Here is a 23978-nt window from a genome sequence, read left to right as displayed (position 1 = left end):
TTAGCCGAGCGCTTGTTGAGATGACGTCATTCGCAGCCATTTCGTCGTCCCTCTGCCGTTAGGGCGTATCTCAATCTCCAAGTGAGCCCTGTTTTCCATTTAACTCCATGCTTTTCAGGGCTCACGTGGAAATGGAGATGAGCCCTTACGTCAGAGGAGCGACGATTTTTCCTCCATATAAAGTAGGGTTGAGGGCCCTCTTAAACCTCCCTGAGTTACCAAGTATGTCATTTCGTTGTCACCCTTACGAGAGAGCGTAAATACATTTCAATGTTGCCAGAGATGTCATTTTTATCAGAAAAATCAAGGGCGGTATTTCTAGCTGAAAATTTCGCTGATTTTTCTTCAGATCTTATGCAAAAATCAGGAGCATACCTGTGAAAAATTGGATTGTTTGGGTTAGTTTTCCAACCTTCGAATGGACTTATGTTCTTCCGTCTGAAAGACGAGGATTTGGGGCATTCTTAAGGAAAAAACCTGTTTAGGGAGCGACTACGGGACGACTTATTTTGGTTGTGCCGAGCCCTGCGGAATTTTTAGTTTAAAAAAACTTGGGTTGATCAACAAAACGAGCGGAAGTTTTGAAACGCGGCGATTTACGTGTTTCCGGAGTTGGAGCATCGTTAATGCTCTGTTGCATTGGCAGCGCAAGAACACCCACGAGGGGAACGTCTTCCCCAAGTCACGTTTGACGTATTGGCAGCAGCGACGGCAGGAGCAAATGGATCCGGGTTAAAATTACACTTGCGGCGTGCGTAGTGCGGGGCAGCAAAAGCAGCCGGCGCGACGTACCCCGGCAAACATTGCAAATCGAAATAGCGTGCGAGTCCCGCACCCGTGCTACAAACAATATTTGTATAAAAAGGGGGAGGGACCTTTAAAAGCACAACCCCTTAAAGCTTGGGGCGATTACCCGAGCGGTATCAAAGAATCGGTACTCGTGTTTCTCGTCACGGATTTGGGGAGCCAAATACGGCCTTTTTTACACGGAAAAAAAGGTGGTCGGGGTTAAGTCCCAACTTGGACTTTTCGAATTACTTGTGGTAGTACCCCAAAAAATTAGACCACTAACTCAAATGTTGCGATACTACCCCCAATTTGAGTTGTAGTACTACCAAAATTAATTTGAATTGTTCGTATCATCCAACAATTTTAGGGAATAATTCCAAGCACTTTTTTTCTTGTACCGCGTGAATACACTGTTAGAAACCTAGGAGTGAACGTCGGAGTCAATTTCACCCTCGAAGAATATGAATAAGAAAAATTATGATAGAAAAAGTACACTAATACAAGAGCGCGAGCGCTGATAGTGAGAAAAACCTTTCTTGAGATAGAGCACCAACAGTTACTTTTTAGGCCGTCACTTTTGTGAGAGTTTCTAGAGTAGACTTCCCAGGAATATTTATCTAGAGTGTGAAAGATGGAACTTAGAAATTTATAAGACAGAAGTGAAAAAATGAGCCCTTAAATTAATCTCCGAATCAAAAGTAAATCGGCCTCTGGCGACGAGTCAGAATATTAGACACCGAAGATTTACAATTTGTATACACATAGCAACTTTGATACAGAACGACTTTTATGATAGCTTGGGCAATGCGGTCAAATTGTGCCGAAATGACATTATAAAGTGGAGAGAGTTTGCTGTCCAACGATTGTTTTTTCGTAGGTAGAGCTGCCACGTATGCATACGGGTAAAATTTGAGTTGCTAAGTTCGGTTGAAAAATAGCAACCACATGAGAAATCTATTTCATACCTTCTAGTGGTTCTGAGTTCTCTCCTTAGAATATTAGGGGAGAAAAGAAAATTCGCTATTACCGAAAAATGAAGAGAGAATTAAAAATAATGATAAAGCTTTGTCGTGCACATTTTTCGACAAAATCGAGATTTTTTTTTTATTTTATTCCGCTGACAGGCCTTTAACGGAGTTAACAAAATGCTTCTCAGATACGTTAGTAGGAATTTGAAGCCAGTTTTCCCCGGAAGCTAATCATGTACAACTCAAATAATTAGAAAATTGAAGCCTGTACTGCTGCCTAAATCCTGCACGATTTTTGGATTTTCTTTATTCTGCAGGGTTGTGACGGTAAAAAAGATATTTCCTCAACTCACTTCGGCAGGCGGGAAAAATTGCACTACTTGGCAGCATCCCGTTGGGCGAGTGCCGGCGCGAGTAAAATTATCGTGCGAACTCTCAACGAGTCAACGTTGAAGATTCTACTTGCTCATAAATAGCCTGCACCCTCTCCCCTCTCCTCCCTTCCTGAACACCGCGGGCCGTAAAAATTTCGAGTTTACATGTCGCCGGGTGTCAAGACGAAAATCTCATATCCATTTCGCACGAAAATCGGCCCGTTGATGCCAACATCGTAAAATGGCGGCGGGACCAGCCCCGTCATGAGCGAGGCGCTGCGTCCGACTGCCCGTCGTAAACACCCGTGGCATGATGCAACAAATTAGGTTCGAACAAAAATATTCGAGGGGTTCGGCGGGGCATTCGTCACCGATGAACTAGCTCATGGCTTCCAAGAGACTCAACCCAGGCCCGGTTATTTCCCGCGAATGGTTTCTTTTTCGGGAATATGCATGCCACCCGTGGCAAATAATTACATGAAATTTATCAACTTGGTGCAGCGTCCCAGTTGAGGTCAAAACTCGTCGTTCCCCAGACGAAGAAACTTAACTCCATTCCATGGTCGTATTTTTGAAGAAAGTCATGGATATTTTTCCTTGAAATTTTCGACTTATCAGATCTAATCATGAACGAAATTCTCTGAAAAATCGGAAGAGAAATATTCACAAATTTTCCTGAAGATTCGTGGTTTGTCGAAGGAAATGGAAACGCGTGATAACGTATACGCCGTTCTCCCTTAGCAAGGAAATGCACAGAAAAAAGTTACAGGCTGTATAGACATACCGTCCGTTCCGGGCTCAGAGGTCGAAAGCTCCGGATGCTGGAGCCGTAGCTTCGATTACTCCGGATGCTACGCCCAGAACTTTCGGCCTTTGAGCCCGGAATGCAGATGGTACGTCTATATGGTCCGTAAGTACGGCTTCTGTAGGGTGTCTACTAGAACAGGCGGGCCAAAAATCAGTACTTTTACAATACTTTTTTAGTACATTCCCGAGAATTCAGTACCTCCTCAGCGGGAAAATTCAGTACTTTATCAGTACCTCCAATTGACGAAATTCGAAAAATTTAAAAAAAATTTAATTCGTCGCTTAAATTGCGACAAAAATGAAGAATTCCGGACCTTTTCCCGGAATTTCCGCACTTTTTCAGTACTTCTGAACCGCCCTTAAAAAATCAGTACTATTTCTGGACTTTCCGAAAATCTGGACTTGTAGACACCCTGTTCTACGGCCGGAGTTTCTTTTTCAATGTCGAATAGCCAACGTAAGAACACAGCGGTGCCCCCTGCGCAGAAAAATTTCATTCAAGGAGCTGAGGATTCACCTTGAGTGGGGGCGCGGGCTGTCTAAAAACGCACTGTCTCGAGCTCGGACCACGCGCCGCGCCGGAGACGGAGCGGGGAGCCGGGGAGGGTTATCCGAAAACGAAGAAGCTCGTGCCCATAGCGGGCATAATTACGGGAGCACCGCTGAAAAACGTGGCGGACGTTGCCTTGACGTCCGGACCGGGGGAACCAGATCCGAGGTTGCGCCCGGGGCTCCCGGAGTCCCGACGATCCGACGCCGTTGCGCCGCGCTGGATCCCGATACCAATTACTCTAACTACTCTCACTAGTTACTCATCATCGTAATGTCCGATTGGCTTCGGTTAGGAGACGCGGACGCCACGCTCCGAGTTAACCTACACAATAAAGACCGCCCTGCGAACGGCAACCGGCTCACGGCTCCCAACCAGCATGCCTCCGCACTCCACAGCGAAATTTCTCCTCACAATAATTATTGAGCCACCGATATTAGTGCAAGGCGACATACTCCGTTGCGTAACGCACTTAACCTCTCCTATCCGCGCCGTCCGTTTCCTTTCCATTAGGGAATCGAGTTCAGCCCGATCGGGCTCTCTGAGTATAGCCGTGTCTCCGACGCTCTCTCATTGGTCCGTCGGTTTCAGGCATCCTATAGATTGATGTAGTGGCTACGTCATATTTCAATTGTAAACACACAATAACCTTGATTCTGATTCGCGCCAAGGTGGTACAGTGCGCCCAAGTGTTTCTTACGATTTAAATTTCCAGTGCCTAATGAAGCCTTTATTGATTCATGACTTGTTAATAAAAAAGTTGTGATGAATTAACACAGGTAACTGGCGAAGACTTTGTACATGAGGATTTGTTTCGGTTTGAGCCGTGAGTTTGAAACAATATTGAATGCCTTGTCACCAATCAGTCCATAGGGCTCTACATTTCTACGAGAAGAGAGGAAGGAAGGAGGAGGAGCGGAGGAGGAGAAAAGAAGAGGAATAAACAAGGTTGTCTTTGAGACGGGAGAGTATTGCCATGTCTGAGCCGCTCTCTCATTGGTTCATCAGTTTTAGGCTTCCAATGGGGCAGAAGAGAGAAGAATAGGAATAGACAAGGGTATCTTTGAGATATAGAATAAATACGAGAAATTTTAGCCCCCCCCCTCTCCCCCCGGCTGAGTCCTAGCACGAGTTCGATAATTTTGTGCCCAGCGCGACGGTCCTGACAACACTGTAGATACGATCCTGAAATTGATAAATTCGACTATTGTGCGGATTACTCAACAGGCTAGGCACCCGGCAGACGCGAGGGATGAGCCGATAAACGGGAACCCGAGGGGAGGATCCAGCGTTGGGGTTGCAGGGCAGGTGCTACACAAACGTTGACAAAGAACCCTTCTCAAGGTTGTGTCACCCCACGATCGAGTCAGTGACTCCCAGCGGCAAACCTGTTGTGCAAGGTCGAATAGTAACTGTTGCGACCTGTCTCGATTTCGGGATGAAAGGCCAATTCGCTTTCTCTAAATCACTTTTGTTCCCTCGGCGGATTAGCGCCACCGTGGTAATACGGTCAATTGACCACGAGGATTATCCCAAGGGCGGTATTTCCTCCACGTGGTTCTTGCAAGCCGATTATCGAAATTGATAGAAAAAGCTATGAATGAAGAGGACATGGAGGGATTCTATTGGTAGAGGCGGGTGGTTGCAATGGATAGAGGAGGTGCGTAATAGACTAATAACGGCAACCCACGAGAGACTCTACAGTTATTCCATAATTTTCTCCCTTAGTCTATGGGAACCCACCCATTCCAACTGATAAGATCGCTTCATACTCTTTGTGTCTTCTTTGTCTATAGCTTCGTCTATCAATTTTAATAATCGGCCAGCTGATTGCAAGAAGTTGAGGAGTCCAGGAAATACCAAAGGAAATTGGCGATCAAGAAAATTTACCTCAAAGCAGGTAGAGAAAATTAGGACTCTGAGTTAGATACTCCGACAGAAAACACGACAGTCTGTGAAATCGAAAAAATAAGTAGGTCCTCAAAATGACACCAGGTATGAATCGATTGTTGAAGCGGGGTTTTCCTCGTTCAGAGTGATAAAATTGGGCTCTTTACCCACGAGTGCATCTATATCAAATACCGATGAGCTGACATGCGAAGGGATGATACTGACACGGGAATAAATTATGAACTTTCACACTTGCCAAAGTTGCGATAAAAAAGTAAACAATTATTCCATGCAGAATTCATACTTGGATGAATTCACGAAGTAAATCGACATAATAAATAAAGTGTCTACTTGCGATTAGACTTTTAATTGCCTTACGCAATTATAACACCTTTAACTTCCGTTGAGGCGGCGATCTTATTTTCCGTTGTCGCAAACATTCGAGGTGAATTGGACTACATTCTGCAATGAAGAACCTCTATTTCTGGCCCATTCTAAAAACAACGTGTGTGCCATTAGTTGCAAAATGCAGAAAGGTGCTTTCATGGATGAGCCGGAAATTCTATTACCTTCTTGCAAAATTTAGCAAGAAGATTGTTACATTTGACAAAAGTGCAGAAGGTTAGCCGCCGACGAGGACGGGTGGACAATCGCAAGTGCTTCGTCGATTGTGAAATGGCAGGCATGCAAGGGTCGTTGAATCCTAAAATACAAACTTCATTCGCCCTGAGACCCTCAATCGAGTTCATGCCCCACACAGCTAGAATTGGATTGCATTCTGCAAAAAGGAACTAGGAGAATTGCAATGCTGCTAAGATTGTGCAGCTTCTTGCATCTTGGAAGAAAAACCTGATTATCTTTGAACAGTTGCTATTTTACTCGCTGAAAACAGTAAATTTAGGACAAAAATGACCATATTTTCATATTTTTTCGGGATTTCAGTAGTTACATTGCAATGGATGAAGTTGCACAATTTTAACAAGATTGCAATACTCCTAGTTCCTTTTTGCAAAATGCAATCCAAGATGCAAGGCAAGAAGTTTTACGTTTAAGTGCGAAATTTTTAAAAAACAATCACGATGAACTACACGAAATTTGGAACGAAAACGACAGCTTTCGTCTTTTGAAAAAATGAAATGCGACAAGAAATATCTGTAACATCACAAACTTAAATAAACGTGTATGATTTCCTGGATGCAATGGCGAAACTACAGCACAACCCAGTCTGGTAAATATATTAGAGAAAATTATATTATGTTCTCTTCCCCTCCTGAAACGTGGGCTACTTCTAATGTTCACTATTTTTCGCTGAAAGGAGCAATAATCAGTAATTCGAAAATCGCAAGACTGAATAGCCACTAGATATATCTACCAGGGTTGCCACACAATTTATGAAATGAAATATCCGGACATTTCCCTGACAAATTTGAGTCAAATTCCCTCACAGTTGAGGATGAGCCATAAGGCCAATATACATAATTTGAAACAGTTTTCAGGTAAAATTTGTTGTTCTTAACGTCAAATGCGTTCTAGAAAGCTAAAAGAGGTGAACTAACAAATTTCTCCTGACACTTTCGTCATTTACCCTGATATTTCCAGGTCCCCTCGGTGTCTAGTTTCCTTGGCAAAGCTCATTCCCTGATTTTCCTTGATTTTCAGGAGCTCATTCCCTGATGAGAAACCGAGGTTTTTCTCTCACTTCCCCGGGATTTTCTTAGGGAAAAGAATATAATTTTCCAGAGTTTTAGATATGAATATCAATTTTAATTAATCTTACAGCCATTTCTGTGGCGCACGTCAGATTAGACCGCCAAATTTGAAAACGAAATGATCCTTTGGTGGTTAGAGAAGAGATTACCGGTTTCTGCAACAGATTCTCTGATTTTTCCCTGATTTTCCCGGTAAATTTGCATTCCCTGATGAATCCCGGTTTTTAAAAAACTAGACACCATGGTTTTCCCTTACTGTGACAACCCTTATCTACACCTTAAATAATATCCATCAAACATGAGGCACATCCAAATTCTCAGATCAAATTCCAAATTCCAATTCCAAATTCTTCAGTCAGGGAAGATTCTGGAATCTGCACCCCAGCGCGCATGCATTTCGCGAGGAAGTCAAGACGGGCCGGAGCACATTGCACAATCCCGCACCCCGGACAACTGCACTTGGCACGACTTCACTTTCTCTCCCCCTCCCGTCCCCCCACCCGCACACTCGAAGACCCGGGGGACGAGCCGCATTCCTTCCCGATTCCTGGTCCTCGAGGACTTGGGGCTCTGGCTCCGGGAGGCTGCGCTCCAATCCCACGCATAGCAGCCCAGGCCCGACCCGGGCTCGGACACACCTCCGCGTAGCGCGGATTCGCGGCGCGCGGCGGCGGTGTTTAGGTGTAGCATCCACCATGCCCATGCCGCGCCGCACCTCCAAGAGGTTTCCCAGTGAAGGTCATCGCCGCGGCAGCCGCGGCCCGCGCCCCTTCTCCACTTCGACTACGACCGTGAGTCATACCCACCAAGGCGGATAGACAATAGTGGTTACATCTCGTACCCTCGTGACGTCACACGCTGAAGCCCGTACCCTCCAGACGTCACAAATCTTCAAGATGGTGGTCAAAATCGAAACGCGACCACCGACCTTAAGGTCGGTGGTCGCATGGATCGTATTCGATAGTGGTTCGATATATTTCAGTTTTCAGGCAAAATTCGTTGTTCGAAACCTCAAACCCATTCTAGAAAGCAAATAAAGGTGATTTTACACATTTTTCCTGACATTTTCGTCACTATCCCTGACATTTCCCGGTTTTCCCTGACTTTTTGAAATTTCTTGACACCTGTGGCAACCCTGAGAACAGTCCTTTAACTTCGTCCCAACGATGAGAACTTGTGGAGGAGTAAATCGACATCAATTCTGAAAAAACCAATAAGTCACGCTGCTAAAATCTGGCTTTGAAATGAGCGGTTATTCTGATAACCTTTAGATTCATCAGATTCTGGGACTCATCAGTTCTGGGAAGACGGGCTTTGGAAGTTCAATGGTAAAGGCTAGAAATTAATCCCAGTTTCTCTTATGGGATATACCTAAAGGGCGAGAGAGAAAGCTTACGGTGCAAAAGGGCCATTGGTCGCATCAAAGTCGTATCATTGTAACCCTACATTTTTGTAGCTTCTGAGATTATACATTTCTTATCCTTGATGATGCCAATGAGAGGAGGAATGTTGTGGTTGAAACTTAAAACTCTTCAATTATGAAAAACTCTCCGATTTCCGCATTAACTCAAGGATTTATGATAAGCTGTACGAACTTTATCAGCATGATCATAAAAATTATAACACTGTGTTGGCGCCCTCTGCGAGAAAAAGTTCTTACAGCAAGTCGTTGAAAATTCACCTTAGATATACACAGTGGAAAATATTTAAATTCCAGATTAAAAAGTTCTATCGCCCCAAAATCCTCAATTTGGTGACTCTGATCGAGTCTAGACAATCGTGACCTTCCCAAAGAGCGCCTAATTTCCGACGAGGAAACGACTGTACAACACAACACCGACACGAGTCTCGGTGCGGGGGGAGGGGGGGGGGCAGGGGGGCACCAACTTAGACGAAGACACACTCGCGTGACATGCGAGTGTCATCAATTTGCATTGGAATCGGCAACCACCATTAACACTCTCACTTGCAAAACTTAGACCGACGCCCCAACGCGACAAGGCACATCGACGATTATTCTGCCGTGCTGAGGAAAAACGCCGTATGAGCCTTCAGACGTTGCCAAACATCCTCCGAAGGAAAACGAATTCACTGGGGAAATTCTGGATATTTTTCTTCTAACTTTTCAAAATATTTTGTTTGCGGTTGAATCTAATACATCTAAAACTTCCAAGGAAAATCATTCATAACTATCTTCAAACACGAAAATTTTCTGAGAGACAATTTGGCAACATTCGAATGCTCATGCGGCGTTTTTCCTTGGCACAGCGATATTCCCTCCTTGGCACCGGGTGCATTCGACACTTTCTCGCCCAGATGAAGAATAATGACGCCCCCCCTCCCTTTCTGACCATCGGGTAAGGTCCTTCCGTCTTTCACAAGTTCACAACTTGGATAAGTTTAGGTTAGATTCATTTGGATTAGGTTAATTTAGTCACATATGCGTCTTTCAAAGCCGGAAGAGTAGGCAGATCGAGATTTTTGGCACCTGGGCTTATTCAATAGTGAAAAAAGTAAAATATGTAATTTAATTCAGCAAGCTCCGATTACTACGGATAAAAATCATAAAATGCCCCGAAAGGATGTAATTTTGCGCCAGTTCCGAAAGTTTTGTCAACTTTACACCAGATTTCCTGATTTTGAGTGCAAGTTGGTGGTTTTGTTTGTAACTCCCCCTAAATGGTTTCGATCAAAATATGCATAAATTGAGAAACTCGGAAGCCAAAAACAAATATGTTCGTTTTAATATCAATATTGACTTGTACTGCCATACAGATGAATGCACTTTATAGCATAGCGAGGGTGCATTCGACGAAAAGATGACCATTAAATCGGGATTAAAACTTGGGCCTTGCCCAAATTTTTGGCCTTCGTCGTCTTCCCGACCGCTATAAGGGTTAAAAACTTGGTGAGCTCCGATTTAACGACGTGGTTTCCGGTCGATGAGCAAGCCCTTGAATGAGAGAAATCATGGAACGAAAATGGTAGTTAAGCAGCAATGGGAAAGGCGACAGACGACAGTGCCAAAAAAATTGGTTTAATATTATCAGAACACGGTTAAAAATATTTGGTGCGTAAGGGAGCGAGTCGAACAGTTTGCCACGTCTCAGATATGATTCTTGTGATCCTGAGGTAAAAATGAAGATATTGAGTCAATGGGTGATGACGAGGGCTCAACCAAGAAGCGAGGTCAAACGCATTTGACCAAAAAACTGAATTGAAATAGAAGAGAAGAAGAACAGCGCTCAACCGTAGCCCATCCGTTCGACAGGGGTTGTGGTGTGCCAATTTTTGACAACAACGGAAAAAATATTTTCCTGTGAGATACACAGTTTCGTAACAAATTAAATTTTGAACTCGAGGTTTAGTTGCGTATGTATTGGAGGCGAGGACTGATTGTGGAGGAAACGAAACAAATATTTCGGTTATCCTCTTTTAACAGAGAAGGATATTTAAAATATTTGTAGGGTTTTGATTTCGAGACTTCCGTTGTGTGATTCGTTGTTCTCGTGAAATTTTAAAACGGAAGCGCACTTGCGTAGTGCTCAAATTGAAACCTTTACGGCAGCTTCAGACGCAATTAGTCGTAATGACACTGTACGGGTTTCCCTTTATATTGATGGATATGAGCAGTAGCAATAACATATTCACTACGAATGCTATCGATAGGAATAAAGTGATTGTGCCGCTAAAGTGTGACGCGCAGTTTTAGCATCTATCACTATCTTTGGGCAGCGGGAAAACTAAAAATAGGAGCTCCAAGCAATAATCTTCATGAAAACCCCAAAATTTCTGATACGCCAAAGCATTTAGTTATCTCACTTGATGTCAGATGCTGTAAAGGAGTGCCGCCTCCCTATTAAATCAGTTTTTTGCACAGTTTGGCTACCTGGCAACTCGCCTCGGCAGCCAACACAGCGAGAATCCTCCAAAAATAGGATCGGAAAACATAAAAACATGTCATTAACCCTCTCCCGCATAATCTTTTTCTCCGCACCGGCAACGCTTTTATCGCTGCCATATGGTCGTCAAAAACAGAGCTTTATCCCTAATTTAATGAAAACGGCGAAAAACAAGCTATTTGAAACGAACTCTGACTGGCTTGACGTCACGATCCGAGATGCCAAACTTACTCGGAAAATCAGCGCAGGGAGAGACGAATATAGAAGGGGCATGTGCTTAGTGTTCTCAAAATTTGCGAGTATTGTGCAACACTTCCGGCCGAGGAAGACCAGATTTATAAAATAAAAATTGATGACAAATCAAACGTGAATAGTACCTTACAAAATGTAGAAAATAGTAGAAAACATTTGGTTCTGTTTCAAATTGAGCGTTTAGAGCATGGAAATCTTTGATTCCTGTGTTCAAGACTTGTAGGGAGTAAAAAATAGAATAGGTTACCCATTACCAACGTGGTTGATATCCCTTCCATTTCTGCGAAAAATTAAACGTAATATGCCACTCTCCTCGGTATTATTGTTGCTATATTTGATTAAAAGGATGATTGTTGATCATAAGGGACAATGAACGAGAGAACTGGGCCTCTAGAGCAACTCATATTCTCCAAGAGCCATAAAGAATAACGAGCTTTGCGAAGCAAGCTTTCAAATTTTACAATATTCCCAGGAATACTATCTTCAGATTTGGCTGATATCTTCCAGTTACGTCAAAATTATTTTACCGAACACTTGAACGGAGAGCAACGCTCGGCGTTTCAATCGTTGTTATCGAGTGCGGAGTTTCAAGTCGGAATTGCGTCCAGAAATATTAAAATAAACAAAGCTCAGCGAGCTGAAAAAACGTAAAGTTACAAACGAGCGATTTTAAAGCCGCTTATCAACGAAGAGCACCGACAGCCTTATTGCCCAAATGAGATCGAAAACGTTATCTGAGCGAGAAAAATAAGTTATCTAAATCTTCCGAGTGTCAAATGCTTTAATCTACCTTTCGGAAACTGTTACGTCTCGAGAGTGCTCCATTAGTTTCTTGCTTTTCCATGAGAAACATTTCTTCATTTTTTCCCTCTCCACCCTCCCCGCACCCCCCTCCGCAACTTCTGTCAGCCATAGTTGCCGGATAACATGAACATGGTAACGTCTTACACAAGCGTTTTTTTACGGCAGATATTTCCTAAAAATGTCTAAATCGCACACTACAAGTAAAAGCAGAGAGCTCATTTTATACTGTGCAGCATGCGATTGCTCACTCTTTACGATAACTTTCTCCACTGTATTTCTTTCAAAGAGATTTTTTATCCGAAATTGCTTCACCCCCACTTGATTTTCCTATAAACTTTCCTTTTTTATTATTATTTTTAATATTTTTTAAGTATTCACTTTTTGGGACAGCGTGCGACTTTCAAACATTCAAAATTCGCTCAGTTCTTACGACAAAGAGACGCATAATATCGCAAATCGACGTGTCAAAACAGAGCTGTGCGCGTGTAATGGTTTATCATGTTCTATTCCTGATCAAATTAAATTTTCAGAGACCAACACAACAGAGTTATTTAACGTCAAGACCTCGAGAAAAATTGGGGTTGTTCCGTGTTTAATCCCACAGTCAGATAGTAGGTATTAATGAACCTATTTCAATACTAGCGTTTTGACACATCCCATTCGCAAGTTTTTCTTGATTGATCTTGAAGATTCTTGTAAATTATTTATATTATTTCTTTCTTTTTTTCTTTCCAACGTGTTAGAAACTGAAATGTAGACAGGAAGGAAGGAAAAGAAGTCCTAAATTATATTAAAATCCGGAGAAGAAATGTAATAGTCTGGGTTTGTGGTCATTGCCCTTAGCGAGAGTCGAATGCACTCACGACTCACATGACGACATCACGCTTTTTTGCCGTAAGCTAAGGTAAACTGCTGCTCTGTGACAACAATACAATCTTTTATCATCTCGGCTTCTAATTTTGTAATAGGGCGTGAGCGCTCATCACTGCAAACAATTTTAATGGTTCGAAGCGAACACGGACTGACGTAAAATCCAGAATATATTCGGTTAGATCAACTCAAATAGTTGCGCGAGTTCGGAAACAAGATGTGCTCAAAACCAAGGATATCAAAATTCGGAGACAATTGATGAAAAAGTAAAAAGGGAAATAGGAGTATGTAGGTATGACAAATAAAAATAAACGAATAAAAAAAGTAAATTCGCACCCTTAAGAAATGTCTATCTAGTCTGGTCGAAACGAAATCCGTCGACCCAAAATAAAACCAAATTAAAAGAGGTGAGAAGAGGCCTAAGTGTCAGTCGTATCATATCTTCATCTTTTGAGCCATATCTCTGTCTTCAGTGGTAAATCATTTGAGAACTGCGTAAAACTTTCGAACGAATGCACCGTCCAAAATAGAAAACTAATTAAAGTTCTGAACATAAGCCAAGAGAAAAAATTATGGGTTGAATCATGTTTTGTTGTATTTTTGAGAAGTCATCACACATCACACTATTATAGAGATGGAAGCGAGGTTCTGAGCTGCTTACTCAACACTCAAAATATTAAGTGGCATTTTGACAAGGCTTGACATGATTTAATTTTCATTGCTGGATCAGACAATTGCTTTTTCTACTGTTAAGTAACTGCAGTGCACACCTTAGACATTGTTTTGCCCCTTACTTTTTCTCTTTTTTTCAGATATATTTTTCCAAGAGGACTCATCCAAGCCATTTCTGGAAGATACTTATACTAAATTAGTGCTTAAGTTCAACTCAGGAGCTACCTTTAAAATAAAATCAGATCTAGGAAATTGAATACCATCCACAAGCCAACAGACAGCTCACGACAAAGTTAAGGGTACAGTAAATTACGTCACCCATTTTCCAGACTTTTTGACCCCCCTCCCCCCTCCGACTTTGTCACCTAGATGTCACTCACCTCCAGACCCCCTCCCCCCCCCTGGATGGTTGGCGTAATTTAAAGACAGCCCCTAACTTACACTTATCAGTTCCTCATTCATGACGAAGTTGTTGGAAAACATGGAGAATTCCAGAAGGAGATTCTTTTTACATGAATGTTTACATCAGGAAAATTTAATAAAACGTACGTTAAATTCTTCGTATTCCCAACATTTCATAACAACTTTACTTAAATAACTATGCAACCCTACTTAAGGACTTGAATTGGTTTCAGGGTTTAAAAAGACACTTACTTAGAGCATAATTTCAATTACCTAATTTTGCTAATTAGGTTTGACCGACATCAAAAGTTGACAAGAAAAACATCACTTTCAAAATTTTTACTTCTTGCTTCACCAATTCAAAAAAGGGTGAACTTTTCTTTCATCTTTTTTTTTTTCAGAGAAATTTTTTGTGAACCATGCATCATTACATATATTAAAGATCATCCGGTCGGACTGTTCCTACCTACAGTAAGGTAAAAATCAGCAGTAAGTTAAAAATTGCAAAGTAAGATTCATGTTCCTTCAGTTACACCTTTTGTGCTTAGGCCATAAAAGGTTAAACTTACTAGAGTTTTACTATCTTCTCTTCATCACTCATCTTTGCTAATATTTTTGTGTTGTCCCGATTACTAAGTTGTACGTAAGACAATTTTAAAAGAACTTTAGGGAATCAGGAAAATGCAGACTAACATTTAAACTACATATAACAGAAGAGAACTGACAGGATTACAGTGTTGTAAAAATTGTGCATCATCATCTATTAAAAAAAAAAAAAATGCCTACGTACAATAGCAAATTGTTTCTGATTTTTCTCTAAAAAATTACTACTTTAAAAAGGAAAATATCGTGAACATTTTATTACCGTACATACATTCAGCATTTTTTTAAAGCGAAGCAGGAGTTGCACAATTTGGAAGACACTGTAATCACGTTGGTTCCTAGAGGCTAAATGTAATCCATTTAGATTCTTTCAAATGGTTGCAGTACTCTCATCAAATTCATTTCAGCAAGGAAGGCTGCAATCAGTGATTGCATTAGTAAATATAAGCCTAATACTCGCTACAAACCGAAGTGGAAAGTGAATTCAGACCTTCACAATTTTTTATTAACACTCATTTGGATGTTATTTTTTCAAGTCACAAAATGCTGACGGGATTCAGTGCTTCTTGATCACATTGAGCCTCCTGTTTCTCTTGGTGATAGCATGAAACATTTCCGGTGACTGTACCTAAGTTGCATACAGCTGGTAAAGTTTGGACTTGATGTGCAATGTGCATAAAGTGACTAGATTTCATGATTGTATGTGTCGTATTTTCACGTGTGCAGACATTTCCCCGACTTAACATTCATTCAATTTTTCTTCGAAAAAAATGATTTCGGGGAAAGGTAAGGATGCCAAAACGATTAAGTACTAGAAGCAGCATCATGAGGCAAGTTATGAAATCCTTGATGCTCTACAAATTAGAACTAGGTACACCTAGAAGATGACTTTCATAATAGGTATACACACACACACACCTGTTGCAGTGAAAATATATGTACTTAGATGTGTACGTTTGTAAGATTGGCAGGGAGCTTGGGCATCATGATTGGGACAGAATTTTGCTAATCACTTGGCAAACCAATGCTATGGACAAGAGCTGACCTTAATTTTGGAGACACACACCTGTTGCAACTGAAATACGCATGGGTCTGCATATTTATCAGAAATCGTGTGAGGCTAAGGTGTGTGCGTAGTGACTGACACGAATTCAAGTGTGCATTCAAATTTAGGCCAAGCTCTTGTGATCAAAGCTGGAGTAAATGGCTAATAGATATAATGATAGGTGTATTTATCAGGTTCCAATAACAGGATGGGAAAAATTCGACTCCTCTGCCAAGTCCGTCAACAAATGAAAAGAACGAAAGAAGGAGTGGCCAGCTAGAGTCTAAGAAGAGTCAGAAACTATGCATTTAAATAATGCAAGTCTCTAAAAATTAGGAACGGACAAAATTAAATTTCGAAGGGACTTTATTCTGTGATCAAACTACGAGATTGTGAGTGGTCCTGCTGGTCAAGAAATGCAGTATCATTCTAGGTGTCCTTCAGCATTGAACAAGGATGAATTAGGTCATAAATTTAACGAACAGTATCTCAAAAGAACTTGGTCAGAAAGTGAGGAGGATAAGACCAAGGAGGTTGCTGATCAGAAAACCGGTTGCGACCAGAGATATGTTACGAAAACAGACATGGAGAAGTCAAGATGCACTCTCCGAAACACCTGAGCATGGAACCTGGAAAACACAACAAAGTAATGTGAGGAATTCTAACCTTCATCTATGAGTCGTTCCACATGTATGAAGACGTTGGGAAACGCGGTCACTTGTTTCCTATCTTTCAACAATTGTGCTAAATAATCAGCTGTGCTTTGAGAATTACTAACTAAACTGCTTTCGCACATTTTAACTATATTAAATTTAAATCAAAATAGAAAGGAAAATGTAAACAAATAAGGCACTCTTCGACAAAAATATGTAACAAATTAACTATTCACAGCGTATTTCCTGAGTTGTGGATAAACGATACACCGAAGTCCCACAATTTGCGCAGGAACACTCATTGGGACTAAATAAGAAACTGAACACTGTAGCAACGAATCCAAATGTCACTAAACACATCAAAAGGCTGAGGAACACTGGCTCTCGAATACCTCGTGGGCGAGACGCGAACGCGCATGCGCGGCAAGCAGACGAGTCCATTCTTTCCACTTGTCTTGAGAGAGGGCGTGAGAGGCAGGGGAAGGGAGGTCCAGGCAGCCCTGTTGATTCACTCACGGGAGGGGAAAGCGGGGAACTAAGGAGTGGGGCTTTGACTGGAGACACATGTTGCCTTAATAGGGGTCCGAATAAAAATAAATACTTCAATAAAACACTCATTCCTAAGGCATTCTGATTTTTCCAGCCACATTCTCTGGTTTACATAAATTCAGGATTATTTTAACCTTCGATTCTTGGAAATTTGCCCCTTTTTAATACTTTTCTTTAAAATTAGGAAGTCTCATTTTCCCTTCATTTTTTCGAAAAAGGACGTATTTGCTCATGTCCAAAATTTCAAATTAGCCTGAGAGGAGCCACTGGAATTTTGATCACCTAAAGAATTATTTTGGAATTTTCAAACAGATGTTGACCTATCCTTTCAATACTCCAGAAAATTTTTGGACATCCTTCTTGAGGCGAGAAAATCAGTTTTTCTGTCCCCTCCAGTGAAATTTGGTTTTGTGGACTTTTTACACCCATTAACCGAGAATGGAAATTTGATGCGGGAGCGGAACTCACTTTATTGGTTATGGGCAAGAATTCTTTGAAGAAAAATATCTATAAATTGTCGGATTTTTTCAGTGTGAGTGTTACAAGCGTTGGCAAAATTATACTACCTAAGTCTGTAGATTAGAAAACATTGTCTGGGGACTGGGCACCCCCGTTGCCCAGCCCGTGAAATGGGCAGTCAGTCCACGGGACGGGACTGACCGATAAAAAGGCTGGAAATTAAGCGTAGTTTCCAGCTTTATTACCGGAGCCTTTTTTACCTTTCCCTCTTCAGCGGAAGGGGCTGCTCGTTCATTTGATGTTAAATTTTTACGTTGATCGACGAATTTCTCTGACAAAGCTGGACAGAGATGATTTTGTCGCTTTGATGCATCCTGTTCTGCGAATGTGCGTGTTGCCCATTCAAAAATTGAAGGCGCTCCCACTTTTCTCACTGCTTCAAAAATGCCCGGGACTTGTCGGTTGTTGCTCTCGAATAAGAGAGCACCTACCTTTGGAGAAACCAGGGAAGAAGTAACCAAGAAACCTTTGGCCAGTTAGTCACACGAGGCTGCTGAATTCAGAGTATCCAAGGCCAATAATTCGGGTAGGATTTTGACCTGAAATTACTTCACTGAGTTGGTTGTTGCGCCTTGATGCAACTATTCGTGTTCCACGGATGTGCGTGTTGTGTGTTCAAAAATTGAAGGCACTCCCGCTTTTCTCACCTCTATTGAAATGCACGAGAATGATTCATCGCCTACCTGACATAAAGGCGTAACTACACTCTGCAATGAACCCTGTCTTTCATACAGTTCAATGCTTTTCTGGGCTCATCTCAATGTGTAGTTACGTCCTTATGTCAGCCAAGCGACGAGTTGTCGTAAATGATTGCTATCTCAATCCTTACACTATAAAAAGCGCCCCTCTCTGTCGGGTCAACGAATTTTAGAATGTCGCGAATTTTCTAATTTCCAACTTTTGAAATAAGTACTGAACAAACTTTGAGTTATATCATCGTTGAGTGCCCTTTTCCTTTCACTCATCTCTCCCTTGAGAATACCATAACAATATGTTCTATTGACCGGTAAATAAATATCATTGTAATTAATCGAAAAACATATGTTTCGCTCGTCATCGAATAGGGAAATAAAGTTCAATTCACAAATCAAGCCTGTAACTAAGCTGTTAAGCCGCGCAGTACTGCCATGCCAAGGAAAAACGTCATATGATCATTCGATCGTTGCAAAATTTCCTTCAATAAAATGCTTATTTTGAGGGAGACTCATAAATATTTTCTCTTGAAATTTTCAGATAATTTAAATCTTGCTGCGAATAAAATTCTCTGAAAAATTGGAGGGAAAATGTTCACAGGTTTCTCCGAAAATTCGTACATTAACACGGGAAATTTAGCAAGATCTGTGGGCTCATACGGCGTTCTTCCTTAGCACGGCAGAGTGTTCGAGGGGCGACTCTCATTTTTTGATAGAATATGAGGAAGGGAGAGGGGAGAGGATGAAGTGTAAACTTGAGCCGAGAGCGGAACTCTTAGTCGGAGCCCGTGGCAGTCATTCAAAAATCATAGTTTCATGTTTCCGACTGCATGGCTATTTTTATTCTCATTCTTGAACTTAAAATATGACGGCGAACTTTATAGGTCACTGATTGCTCGCTCGGATTTGATTAAACAAAAATATTAACACTCCATTGACCCGCGCAGAAGTTTAAATGAAGCTCCGTGTTGACTGATTGCAGTGATTTGGAACTGACGGAGAGTCCGCGCGGAACTTTGATCAGCATCCTTAGTATGTACTCGCATGTATTGAGGAGAAAAATAAGAAAAAAAGAGGGAACAAAAATAAGAGAAATCTGCGAAAAGGTTAATAAATTAGCAGTGTGAAATGAACCGCGTTTAGCAGAAAGGAACCAAGCCACATCAGCTATTGCCAAGTTTAACTGGGCAATTTTATTTTTTACATAAGAGGACGTTTAAGCAGACTCCTTTGCAAATTTTCGGGAATTTGCTTCGTGTTATGCAAAAAAGTCACAGAAATTTGCACAAAAATCCGCAAAACCGTTTTAGTTTAAGAAATCAATTTTCCCATTTAAATTTGGCAATCGCTGATGTTGCTTGGGTCATTCCTGCTTAACACGGTCCAAATTATATCTCATATAAACGAGTCATGAATTTTCTAATGGATACTGAGATGCAAGGGGGCTTTATTACATACAAGAGAGAGGGAGAGAAATTGAGGCAGAAACAGAGAGGGGGAAGTGGGAGGGTAAGGAGAGCGGAGAGGTGTGGGTGGTAGAGAGACAATATGAGCTAAAAATTTCTTTCGTGGTGGTAATAATTTTTCTCATTAATTGATTTGATGTGAAATGATCCGCACGGATCTGTTTAAATTTTATTTCTTTTTGTTTTCATTTGAACATTTAACCAGTTACCCTTCATGCCATCCAATTTTCCATGTTTCCTTTTTGTTAAAATCAGGCTGAGGTTTTCCTGTATAATTTTTTTCCCCCCAAGAAAAATTAAATAATTTACGTTGCATTTACGACATGTTTGAGACGTTGGCCTAGCCCCCTGAGTATTTTTACACGATGCTCTTGATACTTTATCTGGTGCAACATATTCTCCACGGCGGTTTAAGCTTAAAATCGATGAGAAAAAAAAAAGAGAAAAAAAATGATAAGTCATCTGTGCTGACTCTAAATTGTGTCACAATAGTTGAAACAGGTAGGTTGAAGAGAATCCTATTGATTTGAATTCTAATGTTCATACGCGATCAAGTGTTTGTTCATCAATTTACCACGCATTCGTTTAGGAGGTGTGTAAAAAATACGAGACAAAAACGGAATAATGATACTTTTAGTATTTTTGCCTTCTATCATACCTTTCCCTGAAATTGCTCACAGTCGTCTCCAAAATTCTTTTTGCCTATAAAAATCCTTCAAGTGTTACTTGTGAGTGATTGAACGTTTGTGTGATTGCCTAATGTTTTTCATCTCGTAACGCAGCGATGAAAAAAAACTCTATTAACAATAATGCATAACTCCTGCATGACACAGTCCTATTTTCCAGGTCCATAATTATTCCCTTGGAATCCAAGCCTATCAATCCAATCCAATCCAATCCAACCGCAAAAATCCGGAGAGGCCATATCATGTCCACGAGTTGAATGAATATCGCGCTCCTAGGTCTCGCTGGAAAACGCCTTCGATTTTGAGGGCGGCAACTTATGCTGCAGAGGAATAGTTCATCGAGAAGTTATCCGTTCAAATCCTATCCTACTAATTGTGAAGTGGTTTAAGAACTGCTATTGTCTCGGTTTCCAGTTCAAACACCAAGTCTGTCGTGCTAAGGAAGAACGCCGTATGATCCTTTAGATGCTGCCAAGTTTCCTTTGATAAAAACTGAATTTACTGGGGATATTGTGAATGTTATTTTCCAAAATTTGCAGAAAATTTTGTACGCAATTTAATCTAAAACATCTGAAAATGTTGAGGAAAAATATTCATAGATTTTGTCAATAATACATGTTTTATGCGGGGAAATTTGGAAACTCTCGAATGTTCATACGGCGTTTTTCCACGGCAGAAGTGGAGACCAAATTAAGATAGTTTACAGTTTAGCGTCTAAGTTCAAGTGTTGAGGCAAACTCAAGGCGGTAAAAATTAAATTTAGCAAACATGCTGTTTGATTTGTATGTCGTATGGGATTTAGATTGATTGGATTTGGAAGAAAGAAGTAGTGAGTTGAGAGAGGTGAATGTTAGTTCTGTAGTGGGAACCCTATGGGGGGAAAATGGAACCACACTTTATATCTTATGATGTACACTATATTCTTGACAAGCTGCTCTTACAGGGGCTGGACCGGGTTATGTCTCGGGTCTTGAAACCTCACACCGACTAACCCCGCACGAGCGGCTTCCGCGAGCTTTTATGCCAACGCCCAAAGCTTCCGTGCCCAACTCCGACTTCCGAATCGCCGGAAGCCGGGGTCATTCTTGCCGCAAGCTCCGCGCGCGGACATAAACAATCGCGTCTCAAAAACTCGCATCAGTCGCATCTAACACACCTGACCCTGTCACTGGCATGGAAATCCGCGATATCTCACGACTTGCCATGTCCCCAAACCAACTTCCTCCAAGTGGATCGGTAAAGACCTCGCAGGTCTTTACCCGATACCACTACAGTTCTGCCTGAAAATCTTTTGGAACCTGGCAAGTTATAGTGAACGCTTAGTTAACTGTTAGTTTGAGAACGCCGGGAGAGCCTTCAAATACTGGCTATACATCCCGCTTTATCGGGAAGGTAGTTTAGTTGCGTGACCCAACTGAACGCTTAGAACACCTTCAAATCTGGCGATACTTCCCGCTTTGCCGAGAGGTTAGTTTAGTTGCGTGACCCAACTGAACGCTTAGAAAAAAACGCTTCAAATCTGGCGAAATATTTCTGCCAAGTTTTCATTCGAAAACTAAATAACGATTTTAAGACTGATGACTCTCGACACTTCAATGGTAATTGCTTCGGGAATTTGATCGTATATCCAGACCTATTTGCAAAAACTTGTCTAGTAATCCCCTGACATTTAACAGCCATTAATAGACGAGTTTCAATTGATTTTTTGCTCTACAAGCAGTGGCGTGGAGTGTTTTGCGACATATCGGTTTATCTGCCATTTAAAGCTAGGGAGGAGGATCGATGAACGGGGTGTTCGTAACGAACACCTCCATGATCGATCTTATACCATAGCTTCAAATGGGACAATATCGATAATCGATCATTCACGCCTCACCACTACACTGTCTACAAGATGCTCTTTAGTTATCATTATGCGGAGCACCTCCAAATGAAGCTCTTGCGTGTGAGGGGGATTGCAATTCAATACCTTGTCTTACGTAAAATTTCGCGAGAAACACGATGGTGCCATTGGTTCTCTCTGAAACGAACTCTTAAGCTCAAAAAAGCGCTCAACATTGAGGCTATGATGGAGGAGATATACCACGCTACCCTGAGAGTCCACCTCTATGTCAAGTCAAACTCACCGTGCAAAGATAGGGAGCAAATACATTAGAGATGCCGTGGTTCCAACTTTGAAGTCCCCAAAAAAAGTGGCAACCCTGTTAATGTATTTACTCCGTATCTTTGCAAGGAGAGTTGGACTTGATACAGAGGTGGACTCTCGAGACATCGTGGGATACCCTCTCCATTACGGCCTCAACTTTGAGAGCTTTTTCTGGGCTTGGGAGTTAATTTCAGAGAAAACCTGTGGCACCATCGTGTTCCTCGCAAAATTTTCAATTGGAATCAGTACGTGTACCGCAAATATCTGACACACGCAAGAGCTCTTGGACGTATTTATGCTAAATAGAACTATGTGCAAGTGGATTGATGGCCTGATGGGGTTTGCTCGTGGTGAGCTGGATAAGAGACAATGTAAAAGTAGATACAGTTCCTTTTAAGAAAATGGAAAAGCGGGATTTTCAATTAAATCAAAAGGAACTGAGCTCTAACTCGTGAGCCGTGGGCATGCGACAAGAGTCTTGTGGACAGGGCTCATGAGTAAAAGACCACCTTGCCGATCGTCGTCGCTCTCGTCGTTGCCACTGACGTCACTGGCGCTTTATATTTCCCATTCATTCTTATGGCCCGAGCACTAACGAGCACACCCCATCTTTCCACTTGCACATAGTTCAATTGAACGTATTTATGCGAAAAGGAACTACGTGGAAGTGGAAAGATGGGGTGTGCTCGTGGAAGCTGCATAAAAACAGTGTAAAATTGGATATAGTTCCTTTTGAGAAAATGGAAAAGCGGGATTTTCAATTAAATCAAAAGGAACGGAGCGCTAACTCGTGAGCCGTGGATATGCGACAAGAGTTTTGTGGACAGGGCTCATGAGTTAAAGAGTCCCCCTACCGATCACCTCATCCTGCCCGGTCTCGATCGTTGCCGCTGCACTGAAAAAAATAATATGCTGTTTTAGCACCTAGGATGTCAAAAATATGTCTGGTGATCCCAAGATGCTACCTCTACTGCTTTTGCAGTTAACTTTACATCCTATATATGAATGCAAATTCAACTGCGTGGGCAATCAAGGTAGCATTTTAGAATCACTAGACACTTTTTTGACATCCTAGGTGCTAAAACAGCATACCACTTTTTTCAGTGTGACGTCACTGGCGCTTTATATTTCACATTCATTCTTATGGCCCGAGCACTAACGAGCACACCCCATCTCTCCACTTGCACATAGTTCAATTTAGCATAAATACGCCCTACTCAACTTTTGCATTTCTCTAAAATTTATTGTTTTCGATCGTGTCCGATGGGCAAAAATCCACCAATTTCGGAGTAGTCGGCATCTATGTGAGCTGCCACGCGACGAGGCAGAGTAGCACGCTTAGGCGCACGTTAGATATACCTGGTCGCAGCTACAAGGGCGGGGATACAGAGTAAGCGCCGACAACGGCTCCGGAGTCCGGAGTCAGGATCAACTCCGCAGCCGCGCTCCGTTGTGAAATCCTCGATTGAGGGGGCGATCCCGGCCCACGCTCGAAAAAGCTGAGGCGCAGCTTTCGGCTCGCGGAGTTAGTCAACCATCACCTGAAAAGGCAATGCGCGGCGCCGCCGTGGCTGTTGACCCCGGCTCCAAGACCTCCAAGATTCGTCCATCGTCGCCAGAAGGGAGATTC

General features: G+C 41.9%; 1 protein-coding gene across 6 annotated transcripts in view; it reads right to left on the bottom strand.

Moving 5' to 3' along the window:
* Positions 1 to 16698, bottom strand: part of how (protein held out wings) — a 133797-nt gene extending 117099 nt beyond the window's left edge. Inside the window, exon 1 of one of the 6 annotated variants that reach the window (XM_072306126.1) lies at positions 16304 to 16698. In XM_072306126.1, the coding sequence (XP_072162227.1) occupies positions 16304 to 16433 (130 nt within the window). In that variant the 5' untranslated portion in view covers positions 16434 to 16698. The remainder of the gene's footprint in view (positions 1 to 16303) is intronic. The other 5 variants (XM_072306127.1, XM_072306124.1, XM_019045596.2 and 2 more) reach the window with 5 other exon arrangements.
* Positions 16699 to 23978: the final 7280 nt, after the last annotated feature.

The sequence above is a fragment of the Bemisia tabaci genome, chromosome 1 (genome assembly GCF_918797505.1).
Source record: "Bemisia tabaci chromosome 1, PGI_BMITA_v3".
NCBI classification, from domain to species: domain Eukaryota; kingdom Metazoa; phylum Arthropoda; class Insecta; order Hemiptera; family Aleyrodidae; genus Bemisia; species Bemisia tabaci.
The sequence above is the reverse complement of the archived record's forward strand: the minus strand, read 5'-3'. Positions and strand labels throughout refer to the sequence as shown.